The sequence below is a fragment of the Brassica napus genome, chromosome C8, assembly GCF_020379485.1.
Source record: "Brassica napus cultivar Da-Ae chromosome C8, Da-Ae, whole genome shotgun sequence".
Lineage (NCBI taxonomy): Eukaryota > Viridiplantae > Streptophyta > Magnoliopsida > Brassicales > Brassicaceae > Brassica > Brassica napus.
The window spans coordinates 19,364,773-19,386,765 of record NC_063451.1 but is presented as its reverse complement, the minus strand read 5'-3'; the positions used below and the strand labels follow the sequence as shown (position 1 = coordinate 19,386,765).

The window sequence follows — 21,993 nt, the reverse complement described above, 5'->3', positions numbered from 1 at the left end:
GAAGATTGGAAGGTATGAGATACCTACAGATTTTGTGGTGCTTGAGATGGGTGAGGAGGCTCAAGACCCATTGATTCTTGGAAGGCCATTCTTAGCTACATCAGGAGCAATTGTTAAGGTGAAAGAGGGCACGATTGATCTCCATTTGGGTAAAGGACATGTTCTCCACTTTGACATCAAGGAGAAAATGAAGAAACCAACTGTGTTCGGGCAAGCCTTCTACATTGAAGAGATGGACACTCCTGCTGATGAACCCCTTGAAGAGTTACCACCTGAGGACGACGAGGAGGGAGCATCTCCCTCTACTCATTCCCCATAGAAGGTAACCCAGTACTTTCCCTTGTATATACCATTTCGTTTTTGCATATTAGTTTTCTCTTTTTGGGTATCTCTCTCTCACTCACACAGAGACTTTGTGATTTAAGTGTGGGGGAGGTACCAAGTATTTGATCACGTTTGCTTTGATGTTGTTTCATTGAGTCATGCATTGCATACCTATTTGCATAAAAAAAAAATCATTTAGTTTGCATCATTTGCATTTCTAGGAGAGTCTAGAGCATATATGTTGCATTTACTTGCATTGGGAGCAATGATTTGAAATGCCTTGTAAAGAACATTACTTTGCACCTGAGTAGCTTATGCACCTCTCAAAAAGACTTGTATGCTTCGAGCCTTGAAAACTCTTCCTGAAACTTGTTGATTGCTGAAACTCAACCTTTGAAGCCAACTACAACCTTGTTTGAACTGAACGAACTTAATGCTTCTTGCTTATGGTCCCTTGTGTACTGAGCCATGGATATACACACTTGAGTTGTCACATCATTTATGTCAATCTTTTTGACAAACTCGAGTGGTACATCATTCCCAAAACCCTTCCCTCTTTTTGAGCTTTTATTATTTGATGAGTGAGGCCTTTTCGGAAAGTCTTACATGTGCATAATGTTGAGAGTATCGGGAACGATAATGCTTGGTCTTCATTATTGCTAGATTAGGCACTTTATTGTCTAGCCATAGGATGGGGGTGAGTGTTGTAAAGTTTGATTTGGGAGTATGAGAAAGTTGAAGGAAAAGAGTGAACTCTTGTGTTTAATTGACTAGTCTTTATGGGATTAGTAGAGAAACTTCTAGCTCAATTTATGAAAAGTCTTGGCCCCCGAAAAAAAAAAAAAAAAAAGAAAGAAAAGGGGGCTAGCAAAGTTGTTAGGAGCTAAGATTGTTTTGAAGTTAAGGAAAATCCTTTATAGATTTCAAAGAAAAAGAGTTTTATGTGCAAAGTGTTCTTGTGTTCCTTTGGTGAGAGATGTGAGTTGGGTTTGACATTATGAAGTGATTGTGTAACTTGTATATTTGGGAAAAGGGTAGAACAATGGAGATTGTACATTGTATGCATGAGTTGGTCCCTTTCTTAGATATATTATGTGCAATGTCAAGACTACTTGTTTTGAGAGTAAACCACTTTAAAAGATCATGGATTTTGAACCTCTTGACCCACTTGAATAAAAGTTTTCCCTTACGCAACCAAATGATTTGGACCAATTGACCATTTGCAAGAATTCACCTGATGTTTTATGCTTAATGAATGTGAGAGTTGGTTGATTTGCATATGTGAATGCATGATGATGAGTGTAGGAATGAAAAGAGTTGAGATAGGCATAGAGAAGCTAGAGTATAATAAGAGAGGGTGTACTAATGCTGAATTTAGATGTTGATTTGAGTGCTTTGTGTGTTTCTTTTGGCTATGAGCTCTCACCTTCAAACAACTCTCCCTATGAGTTCTAGAAAGTTCACTTGAGGACAAGTAAAAGAATAAGTTTGGGGGAGTTGATATCTTGCAAATTCACATTGTTTTATCCATATATTCATGTGCATTTTCATCATATAGATTAGGATTTAGCCATGTTTAGGTTGCATTTTGCATACATATGTCTCTATTAGGTATTAGAGTACCACATGGAGTTCCTGGAGATATTTGGGTGCATTTGGAGCTCAAAGGAGGTAATTAGAGTGATCTTTGGACGAGCACTGCCTGGAGCGACTTCCCGGAGCGACTTTCCCAGAGTGACCTACCAAGGTCGCTCCCAGCCAGAGCGACTATCTCAAGTCGCTCCAGCCAGAGCGTCCTACCGGAGCGACGCCATGAACTCGCTCGCTCTATACGCTTCGGAGCGACCTCCTAGAGCGACAAGGAAAAGTCGCTCCAGCTCCTAGAGCGACCTCACCACAGCGACGTCTTCAGAGCGACACAGCCAGGTCGCTCGCAAGGAATGGCCCGAGAGCGACATCTTCGGAGCGACACAGCCAGGTCGCTCGTGAGGAGAAAACCCGGGAGGGACGTCTTCGGAGCGACACAGCCAGGTCGCTCGCGAAGAAACGACCTGGGAGCGACCTCTCGCAGCGACGTGCCGAGGTCGCTCCACGTCTATTTGTTTGACCGAATTTATGTTTTCTCAAGGGCATTTTGGTCATTTCATTATGCACGTTTATACTTTTCAAAACCTATGTTTTAAGTACCTTTTGTAGCGACCAGAGACCAGATCTCTTTTCTGGAGAACAACTAGTAAAACTTCTTTTGATTCAGATTTCATTTCTTTCATCTTGTGTTCTTGTTGATTTCTTATCTATTTCTCTACATGATTAATCTGAAATCCAATATGGGTTTAAGAGGAATCATGGAGATTAGTGAGTAATCACTTTTTGAATTCATGGGTTAGGGAGATCAAGGGTGATTAAGTTAGTTCTAAGATGTTTTAGTGTAGATCATTCTTGTTCCTTGCTAGTAGAGTATTCATAATGCATCTTCTGAGTTGGCCTCTCAAAAGTTGATCTTTAGGCATTTCCCACCCACAAGGTGTTTGATGAAATGTCTGAGACAACTCTCCTAAGCTTTTAACATAGTTTACCAAAGACATTTGTTGTTAATGGTGTTAAGATAGCCAATAGACTTGTTAGTAATGATTGCTTTCATATTATTCAACCAAAGACATTTGATGTTTGAGATATGTTAGTAAATGAACATTCATCTAGACATAGAGTTTGTTTAAGATTGTGTCTAACCTTAAGGTTGATAGTTTGATTGATCGTTTGCCATCCTTAGTTTGAAACTTGATCACCCAAGGTCTAATCCCTATGTCCATGAGTTCTCTTTTTCCTTAGTCAAGAAAGTATCATTCTGTAATTGTTTTCTAGTATTAGTAGTAGTTTAAAACCTATCTAAATCATTGGTTGCACTTATATTAAGTGAGTACTTGCATTCTCAGTGCTTGAAATCCTTTGGAATTGGTTCGACAATCATTTATACTACAACATTTGTCTTAGGAGCCTTGAAAACTCCTAACATCATTACACGAAGTAATTCAATCTCCACTTGTAAAGGTCACCACATCACAGATGTATTTCACACGAGGCTATACTTTTCACACATATGAGTATGGTAGACAGCGGGCGACCAGTAACTATGGAATATGTGTGAAAGGGGAAACAGATTTCTACGGGATCTTGGCGGAGATTATTGAAATCGAATTTTCAGGGATACTGAAGTTGAATTGCGTCCTCTTCAAATGTGAATGGTTCGACCCCGTCGTTAGCAGAGGTGTTCGGTCTAACAAATTCGGTGTAGTTGATGTCAACGGTGGACGAAAGTACAACAAATTCGAGCCTTTCATCTTAGCTTCACAAGCAGACCAAGTTAGCTTCCTTCCATACCCTCGGATGAGAGATTCGGGTATAAATTGGTTAGCAGTGATCAAAGTTACACCTCGAGGACGAATCATCAGTGGAGAAGAACTACCATTGCAAGAAGAACAGATAAATGAAGTCGAGGAACCTGAACAAGAAATTGATGACATCCTTCTCATTGATCCGCATAATCACGAGTACGAAGATCTTACCGATGATGCCACAGACGAAGAGTGAAGACGAGTTTAATAAAAATGATGATGTTTCTAGTGATGACGAGAATGTCGATGTATCCGATTGATGTATTTGATTTTGTGTAGGGTGTTTTATGAATAAGATGTGAGAGTTTGTTTTATGAATAAGTTAATGTTGGAGTTTGTCTTATGAATAAGGTAATGTGGGAGTTTGTTTATGAATAAGCAAATGTGGGAATTGTGGTTTGGAATGGAAATAAAGATGGAGTTTGGAATATATGAAGTAGAAAATAAGGAATATGGGGTTTGGGGTTTGGGGTTTCGGATTTTAGGGATTTAAACATAACACTCGTTAATTCCTCGTAAAGCGACGTCGAACTTACGACGCAGACCTCGTTAATTCGACATAAGACAGAATCGTCGTAAAGGACTCATAAGAAGACGAGGAAATCCACGTAGGACGAAATCGTCGTAAACACCTCGTAAAATAAATAAAGAACTCGGGCCTCGTTAATTCCATGTAGGACGAAATCGTCGTAAATACCTCGTAGTGTAAAAACTAGAAAAAAAAAAGAAAAAGAAGAAAAATACCAGATTCACATGTGGCAAGACTTCCAGCAATTATAATACGTAAGTCTCGCCCACATGAATTCTAATATCTTCTTCTCTTCCTTTTTTTTCAAATATTTATAATTTGAATAGGATTTTGCTGAGGAGTGTGATTTGAGATAGGGTGTGATTTGGGAGTTTGTGTGTGGTTTGAGAAGGAGAGTTGTGGGTATATTTATAGGAAAGCGCGGCTCGTCAATTCCACGTAAGCAAAATCGTCGTTAATACATCGTATATAAAAACGCGGGCATTTGTAATTCCTCGCTATTTCCTCGTACAATAAAACGCAGGCTTTTGTAATTGCTCGCTATTTCGTCGTAACCTTACGAGGAATTTGCGATGATATGTAATCTTATATATACCTCCGAGCGCTCACTCTTTCTTTCCTCTGTACTTCCTCTCCACTTCCTCTCCATTTCGTAGCAATGGTAAGCCTCTCTAATTCCTCTCTAATTTGGTTAGTTTAGGATAGATTAGGTGGTTAGTATAGGGAATTTAGATAGGTTTACGGATTTTATGTTATTTAGTGTTGATTAGATGAATAATGTTGGGAAATATATTGTTGATGTTAATTTTAAAAATTAATTTTTTTTCCCAGGTTCGAAAAGGCAGACTTACTGCCCATTACAGAGAGATGTTCGGTGAGCCGGGTAGTCGTTTAGACCCGTCTTCTTCAGCTCCCGGTTCTTCGGGTCAGGAGACTGTCCCCGAGACTCAGTATACTCAGAGAGTCTCTGGGTCTCCTTCTTCTAGTGCACCATCAGCTCCTCATGTGCCTTCCCCGTTGGCTCATCCGACGATGCCTCCTCCTGTGGCACCTCCGATGCCGGCCGAGATTCATCCCGATTTGATGGTGCCTCCGAGTGCTCCTTACTCGCAGTACAATGTAGAGGACATTCTCCGTCTGCCAGGCAGAGAAGGTTTACCAGTCATCGACCCCGACCGACCGGACGGAACTTTGTGGTATGTTACATTATTATTTTTTATTCGTTTTAAATTCTTTTATAACATTAAAAAATAATTTATATTTTAAATTTGTATTTTCCAGGTTTGGGGTTGACGGATGTCTTGCATCAGACGTAACCGACACGATCAAAGATTACTTCTCCATGCCACATCCGAACTGGAGTAAGACGCCTCACTACGTCAGAAAGACGTGGTTCAAAATTTACGCTGTACGTTTCTATTAATTAATTATATATACTTTAATTTTTTCATGATTTATATATATACTTTCTAAAAAACTAATTGTTAATTTATTTTTTCCAGCAGCAAAAATATAATTGGGCCTTGGGGATCACTGAGAGGGTGAGGAAGAAGTTTATCGCGAAGGTGAAAGTTCGCTTGTTGGACACGGTCTCCAACTGTTAGGGTGACTGGATCGTGAAGGGGTATGAGCGTGGCAAACCCGCTGAGCTCACCATGGATGTGTGGGATTGGCGTCTTCCTAATTCCATTAGAATCGCTCAGTCTTGCTCTAACTCCCGTAACACGGTCGATGAGCACGGGAACGGGCCGATGCTTCACACTACGGGCCAAAAACCCACGCCGGTGTCCGTTTGGAAATGGTAATTAAATATTTTATTAAATAAATTTTTTAATATATATTTATATATTTTGACTTTCTTAAATGTTTTTTAGGCCTAAGAGACGGGACGTTTTCCGTCTCTTGTGGAACTTTACGAGAAGACCCACAAGAACAAGGCGGGCGTATTTCTAGATGGCAAGTCCGAGCAAATCTACAACGACTTGGTTGCTCGGGTTGAAGACCGCCAGACCCAGCTGACCCAACAGTCCGCCGACCGATTACCCGTCACCTTATCCACACTTGAAGTGGATAAGATTTACGAGGAGGTAAATTTTCTAAAATTTTAATTTTTTTATTATTCATTTAATTTAACTTTAAATTTTGACTAACAATATTTATTTTTTGTTTTAAAAGGTTGTCCCTAAAAAAAGGGGACGGACGTTGGGGATTGGTTCCGTCAACGATGTTCCGAGAGCGACATCGTCTTATGGTCAGCGACGGGATGATGAAGTCTCTCAGCTGCGTAGAGAGTCCGATGAGCTGCGTAGAGAGTTGAGCTCGACGCGATCTGCGTTCACAGCTCGTGTGGGTGGACTCGAGGGCTTCTTGGACGTTGTAGCGGCCACAAATCCGGAATGGGAGACCTTGTTGAGGACCATGCGACAACGAAATCCTATTCTAGGCGAGTCATCATCCGACACACATGCCGAGGCGAATGTAGCGGCGAGGAGTGATGAATACTACCGGACGATGAACGACTCCTAGTTCTTTTTTATTCGGTTCTTGTATTATATAAATTCAAAACTTATTTATATATAAATTTTTTTGGTTTTTGATCTTTTTAGAATTTTAATTTTATTAAAAAATTAAAAAATTTTAATTATTTTTTAATAATATTTTTATATTTCTGTAAAATAATGAAACGAAGTACATTCGTAGCTAATGTTGCGACTTCTTTACGTGGAAGTTTAACGAATTCTTTACGAGGAATAATTTACAAGGAAATGACGTGGAAAAGTATACGTGTTCTTTACGAGGAAAACTTTCAAGGTATTTACGTGAACTTTACGAGGATATATTTTCGAGTTATTTACGTGTGTTTTACGAGGAAATGGTTTCGAGGTATTTACGAGGAAACTTAGCGGCGTCCTTACGTGGAAGCTTTACGTGTTTTTTACGACGAAATTATTTTCTTCGTTTTTACGACGAAATCATTTCCTCGCTATGTTACGACGAATTAGCGAGGAAATATGCGTTACGACAAACGTTTAACGACGAAACGAGTTTCCTCGATAATTCCTCGTAAACTTGCTTTTACGACGAATTCACGAGGAAAACCCCCCTCGTAAATCTTTTGTTTTCTTGTAGTAGTGCATGCAAAACATTTATTAGGTAGAAGACGGTTTGAACGAACATATAAACTCATCTGTCATACAAAATGCAAGTCATTAAAATAAAAATATGTGAAACGGATTAAATGAATATGGTGTCGTATTTGATTATTATCTAATTCAAATTATTTATTTTAATTTTAATTTTACTTATAACATATAAATAAATTATATATATTGACATATTCTATTTTTTAAAATATAAATTATTTTAAATCAAAGTAATTAAGATTTAACGTGCAAAAAGTTTTTTTTAATTAAAAGTATACTAATATAATATTTCATAAAATAATTTTAAATAGATCTTTAAATTTGGTATTAAAAAAATATTCTCTAAATTGTGAATATATTTAACATCTCAAATTGGGGTTTAGTAACTATTCGTAAATTTAATACCAAAAATTTAAACATTAAAGTTTAATAAAACTGGAAAATCGTATTTCTCTAATTTATTCTTCATATAACTTTTAAATATTTTAATTAAATTTTTCTGTTAAGCATGGATTAAAATTATTCTCAAGACCCAAATTTTTAGTCCATCTAAAAATATTAAAATAAATCATGTACACAAATTTACATATAAATTATATACAAATCATAAGAAGCATAAATTATGAACATAAATATAGTTTTATTGAATAAAATCTTTGTCAATGAAACATTGATGTCACTCTTTGAAAATGCATGTCGAGATCTAATTGCAATTTGACGAGTAAAATGTATGTATAATTTCAAATAAAGTCAAATATTTTGTTGATGTAGACACTCTAAGTCTAAACTGAAGAAATATTTTATAACTAAATATATAATTATAAGCATATATATATATATATAATTCGAGTTTTGTCGACAAAAATAGTTTGGTTCCTATGCCGGCAATGCTCATTGTAGTTCCACTAGAAAGTTTCAGAAAGGTATTCCCAAGATCTTGAAATCTCAGAAATATATCAACAGAATTTGACACATGATGGGTGGCACATGAATCTACGATCCAAGAACTAGGAGCGATATCATTTTCTACTTATTTTGAAGTGAGCATGTTGTATTAGGTAGGTGGTTAGAGAGAAAGGAATATACCAGATAACTGTCAGTTAATTAGTACGAAGGTTGAAGAAGGGGCTTGAGGAGAAAAGTAGACTCGGTGTAAGGGCAGAAGATTGGAGTCTCAAACTAAGGTAAGAAGTCATGTTTTGAATTTGTGTATTTTTCATATTGCCATTCAGTTTATCTGATCCTCCAACCAAGTTTTGGATCATTTGAAAATGAGTGTCTAGAGTAGTGAGAGTTGTCATGTTTGTACTAGGAACAAATGACGATGTAGGTTTTGGAGCATGAGCTGACATAGCCGTTTGAGGAGAATACACATTTCTTTTTCATGTCACTAAAGGAGAAAAACCATGAAGTTTGTAACAACAGTCTTTGAGATGACCTATTACTCCATAGTGGATACAAACATGACGAGGCCTTTGATGATAAGTGGGATTACAGATATACTTCCATCATAGTGAGAAGTATGAGCTGAATTTTATTTTCCACTGGAAGCACATATCCTTTAGCCGTAGCTCCAACATTTTTTTGACTTTGAGATAATTATTATTGTTCATAATTTGACCACAAATGTTCACATTATATTTGTTTACCCCCATTAAGAAATTGGATGGTTCTACTTGTTTATGCTTTGTCCAAGAGTTCATTAACCTTTCCAAACTTACAATTACAGTGGTACTTGCAAAGTACTGCCAAATAGTCTTCATCTTTGTATAAGAGGCTGATGGCTCCATTAGTCATTGATATAGATTCTAAGATTTCTTGGTCTAGTTGACGATTCTAGGTACGTTCCTAACTTGAAACCTTTTGAATAGATCTGACAAAATCTTAGGAGCATCATGGCATACAATATGATATCATATATTTCCTGATTAACAACATGCCTATAGAAGCCATGATTTAACCTTACTATTTCATGGATTCCAGATCTGGAACAATGAATCAGATTCATATGGTCTTGGCAAAGATCCGTCAATTAAATTCCATTTTCTTAGATTCTAAAGCAATGGTCATCACAAAGTTCCAACTTTTGTAGTTCGATCTGTCTAAGGTGTGTGAGACTTGAGAGAGGCGAAGATGATTTGCAGCGTTTAAGAAGTATGTACTGTGAGCTATCTATCCAGATTTGAGGAGATGATATGATCCATGAATAGCTGTATTTGAGGAGATAGATTGCTCTCATAGTTGATTCCATGACTTGTTATTTTTTACGATGGGGTTCTATTTAATATTCTAGTTTGTGAGATTGTGATCTCGCAACGTAAAATAGACGTGGGTGTGTAGTTTATAAGTTGTCTTCTGTTTCTAGCTGTGTTCATAGCTTTATAATAATACCTTTATCTGTTACTAATTGGCCAGGTCAAGAGGCAAAGAGGCAAAGAGAAGAATCCAACCCTCGAGCTAAGAATATAAGTCATTGACGTCAGCCATGTCAACGTTGGATTCTTCTCTCTGCCTCTTTGCAGCTCTAAATAATGGAGACAATATTTAGTTATCCATCAACGAGGATGCAGCTTTCGAAGGCTTATAGACTCTATGAATACTTTAACGATATTCTCTTTCCATTATATATAGAGAAAAACTTTAGGATAACACTAATTTTTTTTTTTTGTCAAAAATATAGATTCTAAGGATCAAAATAACCAAAATGTTTCATTAAAAATGTAAATATACACTTATATATCTAGAGTTAACTAATCCAAATCTTAGGGTTTTATAGTTAAGGGGTGAGAATTTAGAATTGAGGTTTAAAATTTTATAAAATAAAAAAATAAATATTAAAAATTTGAAAAATAGTTTTAAAAAGTATTTTCGAATTACAAAAAGAAAATTGAAAAATAAAATTAAAAAGAAATTCAAAAAAAGATAATTTCGGAAATTTCTTTTTTATAAAAAAGTTTGAATTTGAAAGCATATAATAAAACTATAAAAAAAATTTATTGTATTTATATATCTAGAGTATTAGTGTATTTTTACCTATTAAATGAAATATTTTGGTCAATTTTTTCTTTATATTCTATTTTGTGACAAAAACTTAAAAATTGTCTATCTAAGACAATTGCCCTTATATATAATATAAGAAATGATGTTTAGTGTTTCAGTAATAGGAGGTTATCCTACAAAATAACACAGACGTATATAATTTCGAATGTTGAAATTATTCACATGTGAATACTCACTCTTCCGTCAATCCCAGGAAGATGGTGTTTTACGGATGGTTCCTGGAAAGAAAATGATATTTTTTCTGGCCAAGGATGGTATAGTACTCTAGAGGGATTTGCGGGTTTGATGGGTGCAAGGAATGTTCGGGCGTCACTTTCTCCCCTTCATGCAGAAATGGAAGCCTTGTTATGGGCAATGGAATGTATGAAAAACTTACGACAATTTCAGGTTACGTTTGCAACGGATTGTTCTCAATTGGTGAAGATGGTTTCAACACCAGAGGAATGGCCAGCATTTGCAAGTTATTTGGAGGATATAAACAGCTTGAAAGAGAGTTTTTCCCACGCAGAGATTATCTATGTACCAAGAACGCATAACAAGAAGGCGGATAGCTTAGCCCGTAGCGCTAGGAAGGAAACGTCTTTTGTAGTTCACATGGATCAAGATCTCCCAGTTTGGTTCACAGAGTCTATATGAGTCTGTAAAGTTGATGACAAAAAAAAAAAAAAAAAAAAAGAATACTCACTCTTTATGAATTTGGTCTCGTCTAGAACATGTTACCTTCCCAACATCTTGTGTTTCTGTTTTTTTCACTAGCTACAAAATCACATCCATGCGGCTGGACTCCTCGAACGAACAGCACATCATCAGTAATCGATCTATGTACTCCAGGCAGAGAGTAAATAAAAGGCTGCATGGAACAGGAAAATTACCTATTTCAACGTGAACTTTACCGTCGTCTCTTTTTTTTTTCTTCGGAATTTTGTATTAGTGCATGTGTCTTTTTTTTTCTTCGGAATTTTGTATTAGTGCATGTTTCACACTGAACTAAACAAAATTTTAAAAATACAATATAAACTTTACGCTTCGTGTCATTTTTTCTTGAACTTTATAGTAGTGCATATTTCGTACTGAATTAAACAAAAATTCCAAAATACTACATAAACTCTCAATATCGTGCCTATATATATTGACTGTCTAAGGTGTTAGTCAACCATTCATTTATCAAAATGACGTCTTTTTGATAAATATTACATGAACTGTCAAAATTGTGCATATATATTAACTGTCAAATTTTAAAATAAAGTTAAATATTCAAAAAATGTTATTAATTTAATTTATTAATATTATTAAATTTTAAATATGATTTTGAAACTTAATTTTATTTTAAATGTAACAACACAAAATTCTAAATTTAACAATATATTTCAATTTTTAGTAATACTATAAACTAAGTATTTAAATTAATAGTAATTAATTTAAATTTATAAAAAAATGATTTTTAAAGTTAAATTTAAAAACAAAAATAATTATAGATTTATTTGATAAAACTACAACAGTATAAATTTGATAACACTTATTTGATTAAACTAAAACTTATATATAAGTTAATGTTTACACAATTTATAAAAGAAGGTTACTTTGGTCTATGAGTTAATATGCTTTTACTTGTCCAGAAATACGAGAGTTAAAACATTACAAATTTAATTTTTAATCCAAATGATGTCGTTTTGATAAATTAATGAAAGACTGTCACCTTTACGATTTTGAGAGTTTATGTAGTATTTTTTATTTTTTTAGTTTTGCATAATTTATCCAAAATAACGTCGTCTTGATAAATTAACGGATGACTAACACCTTTGACGATCAATATATATAAGCACCATTTCGAGAGTTTATGTAACATTTTTGAAATTTTTTTAAGTTCAATATAAAATATTCATTACTATAAACAGTCCATGAAGGAAAAGATACGACGCGTAAAGTTTATATACTATTTTTGAATTTTTGTTTATTTCAGTATAGAGTGTACACTACTACAAAGTTCAGAAAGAAAAAGCACGAGGAGTAAAATTTACTTTGAAATAGGCATTTTTCCCGTCAAGCAACAACACACTATCAAAATTGTAATGTTTTCACTCGTATAAGGTCACAAAATTGTAATGTTTTTTGCAACCTAAAATTTTGTCCTCTTTTGGCTCATTCAGTAATTAACATCCGATAAAATAATAATAATAATAATGAAATATGTCTTTCTTTGAGTTCTCTTTTTCTTATATGTAGAATATCCCAAATACCAAGTCTTATACATCTGTTCCTGGATGTATGAAATTGTGCTAGTGGGACAGCACTCGACATAGACATGTTTACTATATTTCCTTGGAAAGTTGTCTAAATATTCGCATATTTGAGATAGATATATGTTCGTGGCACATCTATATGTTTTAATACATTTGTTGAACTCTTTGCAAGAAGATAGCTCATTTATTCAGTTACCGTTACTTATCCGAACTCTTTCTTAGAACATATGTTGGTAGAAGTGTTTGACAAGAATTTGGTGCGTGATAAGACGATATGTATGATGTATCCTACAAGGGTACAACATGGACATAGTGTCTATCTTTCTATAATTTGGTATATATAAAACTAACTTTGACTCGAGATATGCCGTGCAAAGATGACACCACAATTGAGTAATGCAGAAGATAAATCAAGAGACAAAATAGATACAAACAACCAACTATTGCTTTATTAGAAATCGCCTAAACAATTTATTACAAGACTTATTTATCAGCTTTACACAGTCTGTTAACACCCTAACAGCTGCTACTAAAGATTCCTAATCTACCCAAACTTGTCTCTCTGTCGTCAGTACTTCAGAAACTGCTTCAGCACGACCCAAGAACACCTCTAAGAGATTTTCACACTTCCTCTATAATAATAGCCAGTGTCTTATGGAATACACACGACTCCATAGCTCTTTTATAGTGATCCCCATGTTCCTGAAACTCTAGTCTCCAATGAACATGAATATGGACAACTTCCATATCAATAAGTACATTTTCCTTTTCTTGAAATGCACTTATTCTTCAAGGCATAAATTTGCTCCACAAGTTTATCTTTTGTCTTTTCTCCACGGTATAAACTTGATCCCACGCCAGCTCAGCATCTTGCATCCACCTGGTCTCCACCACTCTGCATGCCTCCTGGTTCACTATCTGACACACACTGCTTCAACAACTACTTCAACGACTACGTCAAGATATAAACTCTCAGTTTATCCTTCTCCATCTCAGCATATCTTGCATCCCACATGGTAATCCACCACTCTGCATGCCTTATGTAGTAACGACTAATGCATACATCATCAATGACTTCGTCGTCTAGTTAGTCACGGAAGACTATTGAAATCTACAAGCTCCACTTGCATCTTCATGCCATCCATGTTATCTTTCTATAGTTTTATAACATTTTAATTATAGAAGATTGTCCACACGAAAACTTGTATATATCTTGTGAAGATAGTAAAAGGCAAGACATTCTAAAAATGGCTTGTTCAGAGTTGCAAAGAGCCATAGAGAACCCAGTTCTTGAGCTCAAAATTGTATCAGCCAGCGACCTCAGCCATGTCGATGCCACTGACAAGATGGACGTATACGCCGTCGTTTCAATTCACGGCGAAGGTACTCACAAGACACAAACGGCCAAAACACCCATCGACTACGACGGTGGTTTGAATCCGACGTGGAATCACACCGTTAAGTTTCCCTGCAACGAAGAAGCAGGCCGTGAAGGCCGGTTAACCCTCAAGGTCGAGTTATTTAGCTATTTGCTCGAACGGAAGGAAGACCTTTATCTAGGAGAAGTCAACGTCTCGGTTCAGGAACTTTTTGCCTCAGATCCACGGCCGTTTGGAAACGGTAACGTCCATAAAATGAAGTCTATGACTTGCCCTATCAAAGTCACAGAGGAAGGAAGTACCAACGCAAGGTTGTGCCTCTTGTACCGGTTTAAACCACTGCCGGTTGATGATTCGTGTCCTCCTGTACCTCAGGATCATTCCCTCTCGATTGGTCAACCCGTTTATCCAAACCCGGAACAAGTAATACCAGGTCAGCCTGTCGTATTTTCCCCTCGGTTTCAAACCACCACGACCAAACTGATCCTTGAGATTGTGATCAAGTTTGCCAAAGACATTGAAGATGTTAACGCCTTCTCGGCTATGGACGTATATGCTTCAGTTGCGATCCTTAAAGACAGGAAAGTTAAGGACAGGATCAATACCCCTGTCGCTTTCTCCGCAAATACAAACCCTAAATGGAACCAGACGATTAAGTTTTCACTCGATGAGAAGTTAGCTCAAGAAGGGCGTTTAATGCTCCTGGTGGAACTGATGAGCCACAGGCCTTTTCTTGGTGATAAGGAAATCGGATTCGTCAGACTTCCAATGGAACAACTATTAGGCTCAAACCCTCCAGCCAGTGGTGATGCTAACGGTATGAAGCTGGAAACGCACGCTTTGACGGGTCCTTATGGGAAAAAAGGTGTCGTGAACTTCACGTATAGATTTCTTGCGGAACAACTTAGGGTTTCAACGGTTCCAACACCGTCGACAACATCCCAACCATATATCATGTATCTACCGGTCTCGCCTCATTCATACGCGTCATCAGATCCGATACAGTTGACCTCAAGTTATGTGACTGTTCAACAAGGTAAAAATGCCGGGCAGGGTAACGGACTAGTACCAATATATATGTCGCCTCAATATCAATCACATGGATATCAACAATATTCACCACGAAATCCGCAGCCACCACCGCAACATTCGCAGCTTAAGCCACTGACTCAGCAGCCGTTCTCTCAGTCAATGCCGGATACACAAGAAGCATAAACTTGTTGTACTCGTCTTAATTATTGCGTGGAAAATAAAATGATCTAAGTTTGATATGTATTTTTAAATGCTTGGACCAATTTTCCTTCTTTTACTTTCAGTTGATTTGTGTTGTTCCTCTCTCCATTATCTTGAAACTTAATATTTGCCAAGAGAAATTTTCCATCACTCTTTTTTCATGATATATTTTGACATTTCCTGCTTTATCTTTTCACTTTCATTTTTTAATATATGAAGTCTATGTTGGTCATTTTCTTGCTCTCTTTCCTTTTGTTTGTGTGGAACTATTCGTATGAGTAATAGTGTCAAACCACTCGAACAGGCACGGAGCCGCATCTGACATTTTTCATGATGCACTTTTTAATATTATTATTACTGTATAATGTAAAATAAAACTTTGAAGTGGGCCCTCTTAGGGCATGCATATTATCACTTTCGAGAAGAAATTTAAATGTCCACAGACTTGATCCAGCTATACTATGTAATAGATATTGAACCGTGCGGATGATTATTTTTATTTGTACACACATAATTATTTGTTTTACGTGACTAATTGTAATATTTACAATTATATTGTTTGATATAATATTTTAAAATACAACAATTTTATAGTACACATACAATAAACTTTTTTTTTTTAATTTTCAGTGATAGCATATTTTATATTATGTGATACAAAATTCTGAATTGAAATATATTATTGGTAAATAATCAAAATTTTAATTGAAAAGTATTATATTAAATTAATATCACAAATTTAATACAAAATTATACATGATTTTAGTTATAATTAAAAAATTAATTAGATATTTAAAATTTTTTTATTGAAAATGAAATATACATTAAATTTTTAAATAAACACGAAATTAACAAATATTTTATAAAAAATATTAGGTGAAAAATGAAATTTACATTTATCTAAATAAATACGAAATTAATTAAATATTTAAAAGGTTTATTTTAATGAAAATGAATAATATATTTATATTGTAAATAAGAAGATATGAAAAGATTTTATTCATATACAATTTCAGAGAAAATATAGGAATATTTATTTGATTTTTGTTTTAGAATAATTAAAAATAATTCATATATTTATAAAAATATAATTTAAACAACTTTCTAAGGGGTGGTCCAAATAAAAAAATCACACATGAACTAAGTCATGAGTTCTATTTTAATAGATAAGATACTAGGATAAGACCTGCGCCTTGCGCATGGTGAGTTTATTTGTATATATTATCGATAGTTTCTATTATATATTTGATCATTTTATTTATATATATAAAATATTTTTTGTTGTTATTATATAATTTCTTTCCGATGGATCGGATCAATTTTTATTAAAAATAATGGAACAAAACTATAATTAATACATCATGGGTTGATCGGATTGGACATTAAACAAATTATGACATAAAAACCTTATTTTTTCCATCGAACACATTCTTGAAAAAAGTGAACAGTATTGTTTTCTCAGTTGAATTATTTTGACTTTTATCTTCCATATGGTTTTGAAAGTTTTCAAATCAACCATCGAATTGATACAAGTCATTTTAATGTTTTTAGTCGTATACTTAAGGAAAACTTACATTTTTGTAATTTAAAGTCGTTTTAAAAAATTCAAAATATAACATATAAGAAAAAATCTAACATATAAGAAAAATATAACATATAAGGTGTCCTCATTTTTGTATTTTAAAGTCGTTTAAAAAAAATAACATATAAGGTTTCCTCATTTTTGTAATTTAAAGTCATTTTAAAAAATTCAAAATATAACATATAAGAAAAAATCTAATTTTTTTATTATATGGTTAATGTGATTGTTTATTTTTTTTAATAATATAAAATTAAACAAAATGAAGAAGGATGCAAAAATTATTATCAAATCTTTATTATTCATAATCATTAATTGTCATATATATGTAAATAGTATTAGGTAATTTCGTAGCTTTAATTTAGGGAAAGAATACACACTTCTTATATTTTAGGTTAATATAATGTTCTCTAGTGGACATTAAACAAATTATGACATAAAAACCTTATTTTTCCCATCGAACACATTCTTGAAAAAGTGAACAGTATTGTTTTCACAGTTGAATTATTTTGACTTTTATCTTACATATGGTTTTGAAAGCTTTTAAATCAACCATCGAACTGATACATGTCATTTTAATGTTTTTAGTCGTATACTTAAGGAAAACTTACATTTTTGTAATTTAAAGTCGTTTTAAAAAATTCAGAATATAACATATAAGAAAAATATAACATATAAGAAAGATATAACAGATAAAGTGTCCTCATTTTTGTATTTTAAAGTCGTTTAAAAATAATATATAACATATAAGGTTTCCTCATTTTTGTTAAAATCATTTTAAAAAATTCAAAATATAACATATAAGAAAACATCTAATTTTTTTATTATATGGTTAATGTGATTGTTTATTTTTTCAAAAAAATATTAAATTAAACAAAAATGAAGAAGGATGCAAAAATTGTTATCAAATCTTTATTATTCATAATCATTAATTGTCATATATATGTAAATCATATTAGGTAATTCTGTAACTTTTATTTAAGGAAAGAATACACACTTCTTATATTTTAGGTTAATATAATGTTCTCTAGTGAACATTAAACAAATTATGACATAAAAACCTTAATTTTTCCATCCAACACATTCTTGAAAAAAAGTAAACAATATTGTTTCCACAGTTAAATTATTTTGACTTTTATCTTCAATATGGTTTTGAAAGCTTTCAAATCAACCATCGAATTGATGCATGTCATTTTAATGTTTTTAGTCGTTTACTTAAGGAAAACTTACATTTTTGTAATTTAAAGTCGGTTTAGAAAAATTCAAATTATAACATATAAGAAAATTCTAACATATAAGAAAAATATAACATATAAGGTGTCCTCATTTTTTTATTTTAAAATCGTTTAAAAAAATATAAAATATAACATATAAGGTTTCCTCATTTTTGTAATTTAAAGTCATTTTAAAAAATTCAAAATATAACATATAAGAAAAAATCTAATTTTTTTATTATATGGTTAATGTGATTGTTTAATTTTTTTTAATAATATAAATTTAAACAAAAATGAAGAAGGATGCAAAAATTGTTATCAAATCTTTATTATTCATAATCATTAATTGCCATATATATGTAAATCATATTAGGTAATTCCGTAGCTTTTATTTAAGGAAAGAATACACACTTCATATATTTTAGGTTAATATAATGTTCTCTAGTGTTATATAATTATGAAATAATATGACACCGTTAGATTAAACTGTACTTTATATTAGATGCCGTAAAATTCTTTGAAATGGTATTTAAAAAGCATTTAGAGTGCTACCTAGGATTTGAGGTTTTTTTTAATTAATACAAAATTAAGGTTTTAATTTTTCAAATGCTTCTCAATTAATATATAGAGGATATATGGGGATTATACATCATTTCGAATACTATAGAAAGTTTACCAAATTCTAAAAGTGTATGTTGAACTTATAAATACCCGCGGTAAATTATACACGACGTCTATTTGATTTGGACCTGGTCCTCACGGGAACACAATAATATTTTATTGTCTATTATAATTTTTTAACGCTTTTAAATTATATTACTACAAACTGTAAAAATTATCAGTATAAATGATTTAGCCGCCAATAATTTTACATTCCTTATAAAAATTCATGTTTGATTAAGTCACCTAAGTTAACTTATATGATCCACACATTACGGAAATCTTTATATGATGTTAGAAGATCTGATGTAAGTATTTTTCCATTAATTTGCATAGTTCTTTTTCTAAAAATTTGAAACTCAAGCACTTTTAATGTAGAAACATAAACATTTTATCAAACCATTGAAATATGGAGAATTCATTATTGTTTTTTTTATTTGAAAAATGTTTTACTTGCATTATATTGTTTTCTTGAATTTAAATAACAGTTATATTTATGGTTGTCACTAAAATTAACGTATTATTTAACAATTTTATCAAAGATTAAATTTTGTCACAAAATATTGTATATTAAATTAATAAAATACAAAAAAATCATATTTTCAATAAACTATATCATCATTTTAAAATAAATATGGTAATGACAAATAAGAAAGTTTGAAAAAAGTAGATAAATAATGTTTAGGGGATTTTTTCAGAAGCATACATTTCACTCGTATAAACCACTAGGTTACATGTCTACCGGTGATTATATTAAAATAAATTGTGAGGATTTTATCATGAAAGATATTTACTTTTAATTTTCTTCTTGGTTTTGTATTTTCTCAACATGGCATGATTTACGGCTCTGAACGTGAAGTATAAAATGTTTTAGGAGGGTGTATTGAATATGTAATTTAAAGTGATTTGACTTTTAAAGATTTTGTTGATGATCGCAGGGGAATTGGAAAATTTGGTGTGATTTTTATTAAAACATTCTAGAATCTCATCTAAAACAATGAGATTTGAATTTTTATTTTTATAACTAAGGAACTCTCTTCAAACACTCTAGAAACACTTAAAGTACTCTAAAATCTCCAACTTAAATATTGTTCAATAACAATTGATTTCAGAGTGTTTTATGAAATGAAAAGTTCAATAACACTAGACTTTAAAGTATTTTTTTAAATTCATGTTTGAATAACAGTAGATTTGTCATTTTAATATAAATCATTTCAAATACCTATTTGAATACACTCACCTTAATGTATTTGCTGAACTCTACTAGTTCCATAGTATATGAACTATGGGCCGCACTGCTACATGCAATTGAAGATTTTTTCAGCCTATTTTAATAAGATATCTACCTAAAACATGCTGTTTGTTAATTTGTTTATTAAAGGCCAGTTTGATGTATATATACACTAACATTTCTGGAGTAGTGACATACATGTTATCTTATCTTTTTATAATATGGTAACATCAGAAACTGTCCATGCAGTTGTGTATTTTGTATACCTTTGTCCTACTTCGAGACAAGACAGGACGCGACTAGCTTTTCTCGAAAATGTCTTCCCAACGGTCGCAAAAAACGACAGAGAACCCAAGTCTTGAGCAGCTTTTCTTGAAAATGGCTTCCCGACAGTGGCAAAACACGATAGAGAACCCAAGTCTTGAACAGCTTTTCTCAAAAATGTCTTCTCAAAGGTGGCAAAAAACGACAGAGCCCCAAACTCTTGAGCAGCTTTTCTCGAAAATGGCTTCCCAACGGTGGCAAAACACGATAGAGAACCCAAGTCTTGAGCAGCTTTTCTCGAAAGTGTCTTCTCAAAGGTGGCAGAAAACGATAGAGAAACCAACTCTTGAGCAGCTTTTCTCTAAAATGACTTCACGACGGTTGCAAAAAGCGATAGAGAACCAAACTCTTGAGCTCAAAATCATATCAGCCAATGATGTCAGATATATCGATGGTAAGGACAAGATGGACGTGTACGCCGTCGTTTCAATGAAAGACGACTATACTCAAACGAAACAAGCGGCCAAAACACCCATTGACTACGATGGTGGTTGCAACCCGACTTGGAGTCACACCGTTAAGTTCTCCGTCAACGAGAAAGCAGCTGGTGAAGGCCTATTGACCGTTAACGTCAAGTTATATAGCTATTGGCTCGAAGGAGAGGACGATCTTTACTTGGGAGAAGTCAGCGTGTCTCTCCAAGAGCTTCTTGCCTACAATCCGCTTCCACCATTTGCTAACGGTGACGTCAATAAAATGAAGTTGGTGACTTATCCTATCAAAACCATAGAGGAAGCAAAACGAAATGCAAAGCTGAGCTTCTCATGCCGGTTCAACTCGGTTAAAGATATTTATCCAAATCCGGGTCCAACGGGATCATGTCAGCCAGTCATATATTCACCTCAGTTACATACCACCACGGTGACAAAACTAACCTTAGAGCTCGTGATCAAATGTGCTAAGGATATAGAGAAAGTCACCAATATCCTCGACGAGATGGACGTATATGCTTTGGTTACAATCCGTGACGGTAAGAAAAGTGTTAAGCATAAGAGCAGTACGCCTGCTGTTTTCTGCGCCTATCAAAACCCAAAGTGGGACCACGCCGTTGAGTTCTCCCTCGACGAGCCGTTAGCTAGAGACGGGAGTTTGACGCTATTCGTTGAACTGATGAGTCTCCGACCTTTCTTGGGAGACAAGCAAATAGGACATGTCAACGTCTCGATCCAGGAGCTTTTACGTTTGAAACCGCCGTTAACAAACGGTGATAGTGATAGTAACGATATGATGTTAGTGACCGAGAGTGTTTCAGGTTCGTATGGCAAAAAAGGAACGTTGAGCTTTGCTTATAGGTTTCTTGCGGAGCAGGTTACACTTCTCAAGCCATCACCATCCACAAACCGTCTACCCGTCTCATATCAGACACAACAACAACAATCCCAACCACCACCATAGAACTCGCAGTAGTCTAGACCACAACATGATACATATTCACATCCATATCAGTCAAATGGATACCAACAACATTCACCACACCACTACCACAACATCAGTTCCCGAGACCACTTCAAAAGCCGTCACAAGCACAGCCGCAATCCACGACCAGAAGTGTATCTATAGAGATAATGACATGTTAATATTAGGATAATGATTAGGAGTTGTTTATAGTTATCTACTAAGTTTACCTTGTATATATACTTCTCCTAATGAATGAATACATACACGCTTTCTTCATATTATTATCA

At 33.9% G+C, this 21,993-nt stretch overlaps 2 protein-coding genes across 2 annotated transcripts; both read left to right on the top strand.

Annotated features, from left to right (window-relative positions):
- Window positions 1–12,952: 12,952 nt before the first annotated feature.
- LOC106414572 lies at window positions 12,953–15,877 on the top strand. The gene has a single exon (XM_013855205.3). It carries the CDS (start codon window positions 13,936–13,938, stop codon window positions 15,280–15,282), a length of 1,347 nt encoding a protein of 448 aa, XP_013710659.2. The 5' UTR covers window positions 12,953–13,935; the 3' UTR covers window positions 15,283–15,877.
- A 4,737-nt stretch (window positions 15,878–20,614) lies between these two features.
- On the top strand, window positions 20,615–21,778 carry LOC111208948. The gene has a single exon (XM_022708619.2). It carries the CDS (start codon window positions 20,615–20,617, stop codon window positions 21,701–21,703), a length of 1,089 nt encoding a protein of 362 aa, XP_022564340.1. The 3' UTR covers window positions 21,704–21,778.
- The last annotated feature ends 215 nt before the right edge of the window (window positions 21,779–21,993 follow it).

Coding starts and splice junctions, on each gene's coding strand:
- LOC106414572 (XM_013855205.3), top strand. CDS start 13,936: ATGGCTTGTTCAGAGTTGCAAAGAGCCATAGAGAACCCAGTTCTTGAG.
- LOC111208948 (XM_022708619.2), top strand. CDS start 20,615: ATGACTTCACGACGGTTGCAAAAAGCGATAGAGAACCAAACTCTTGAG.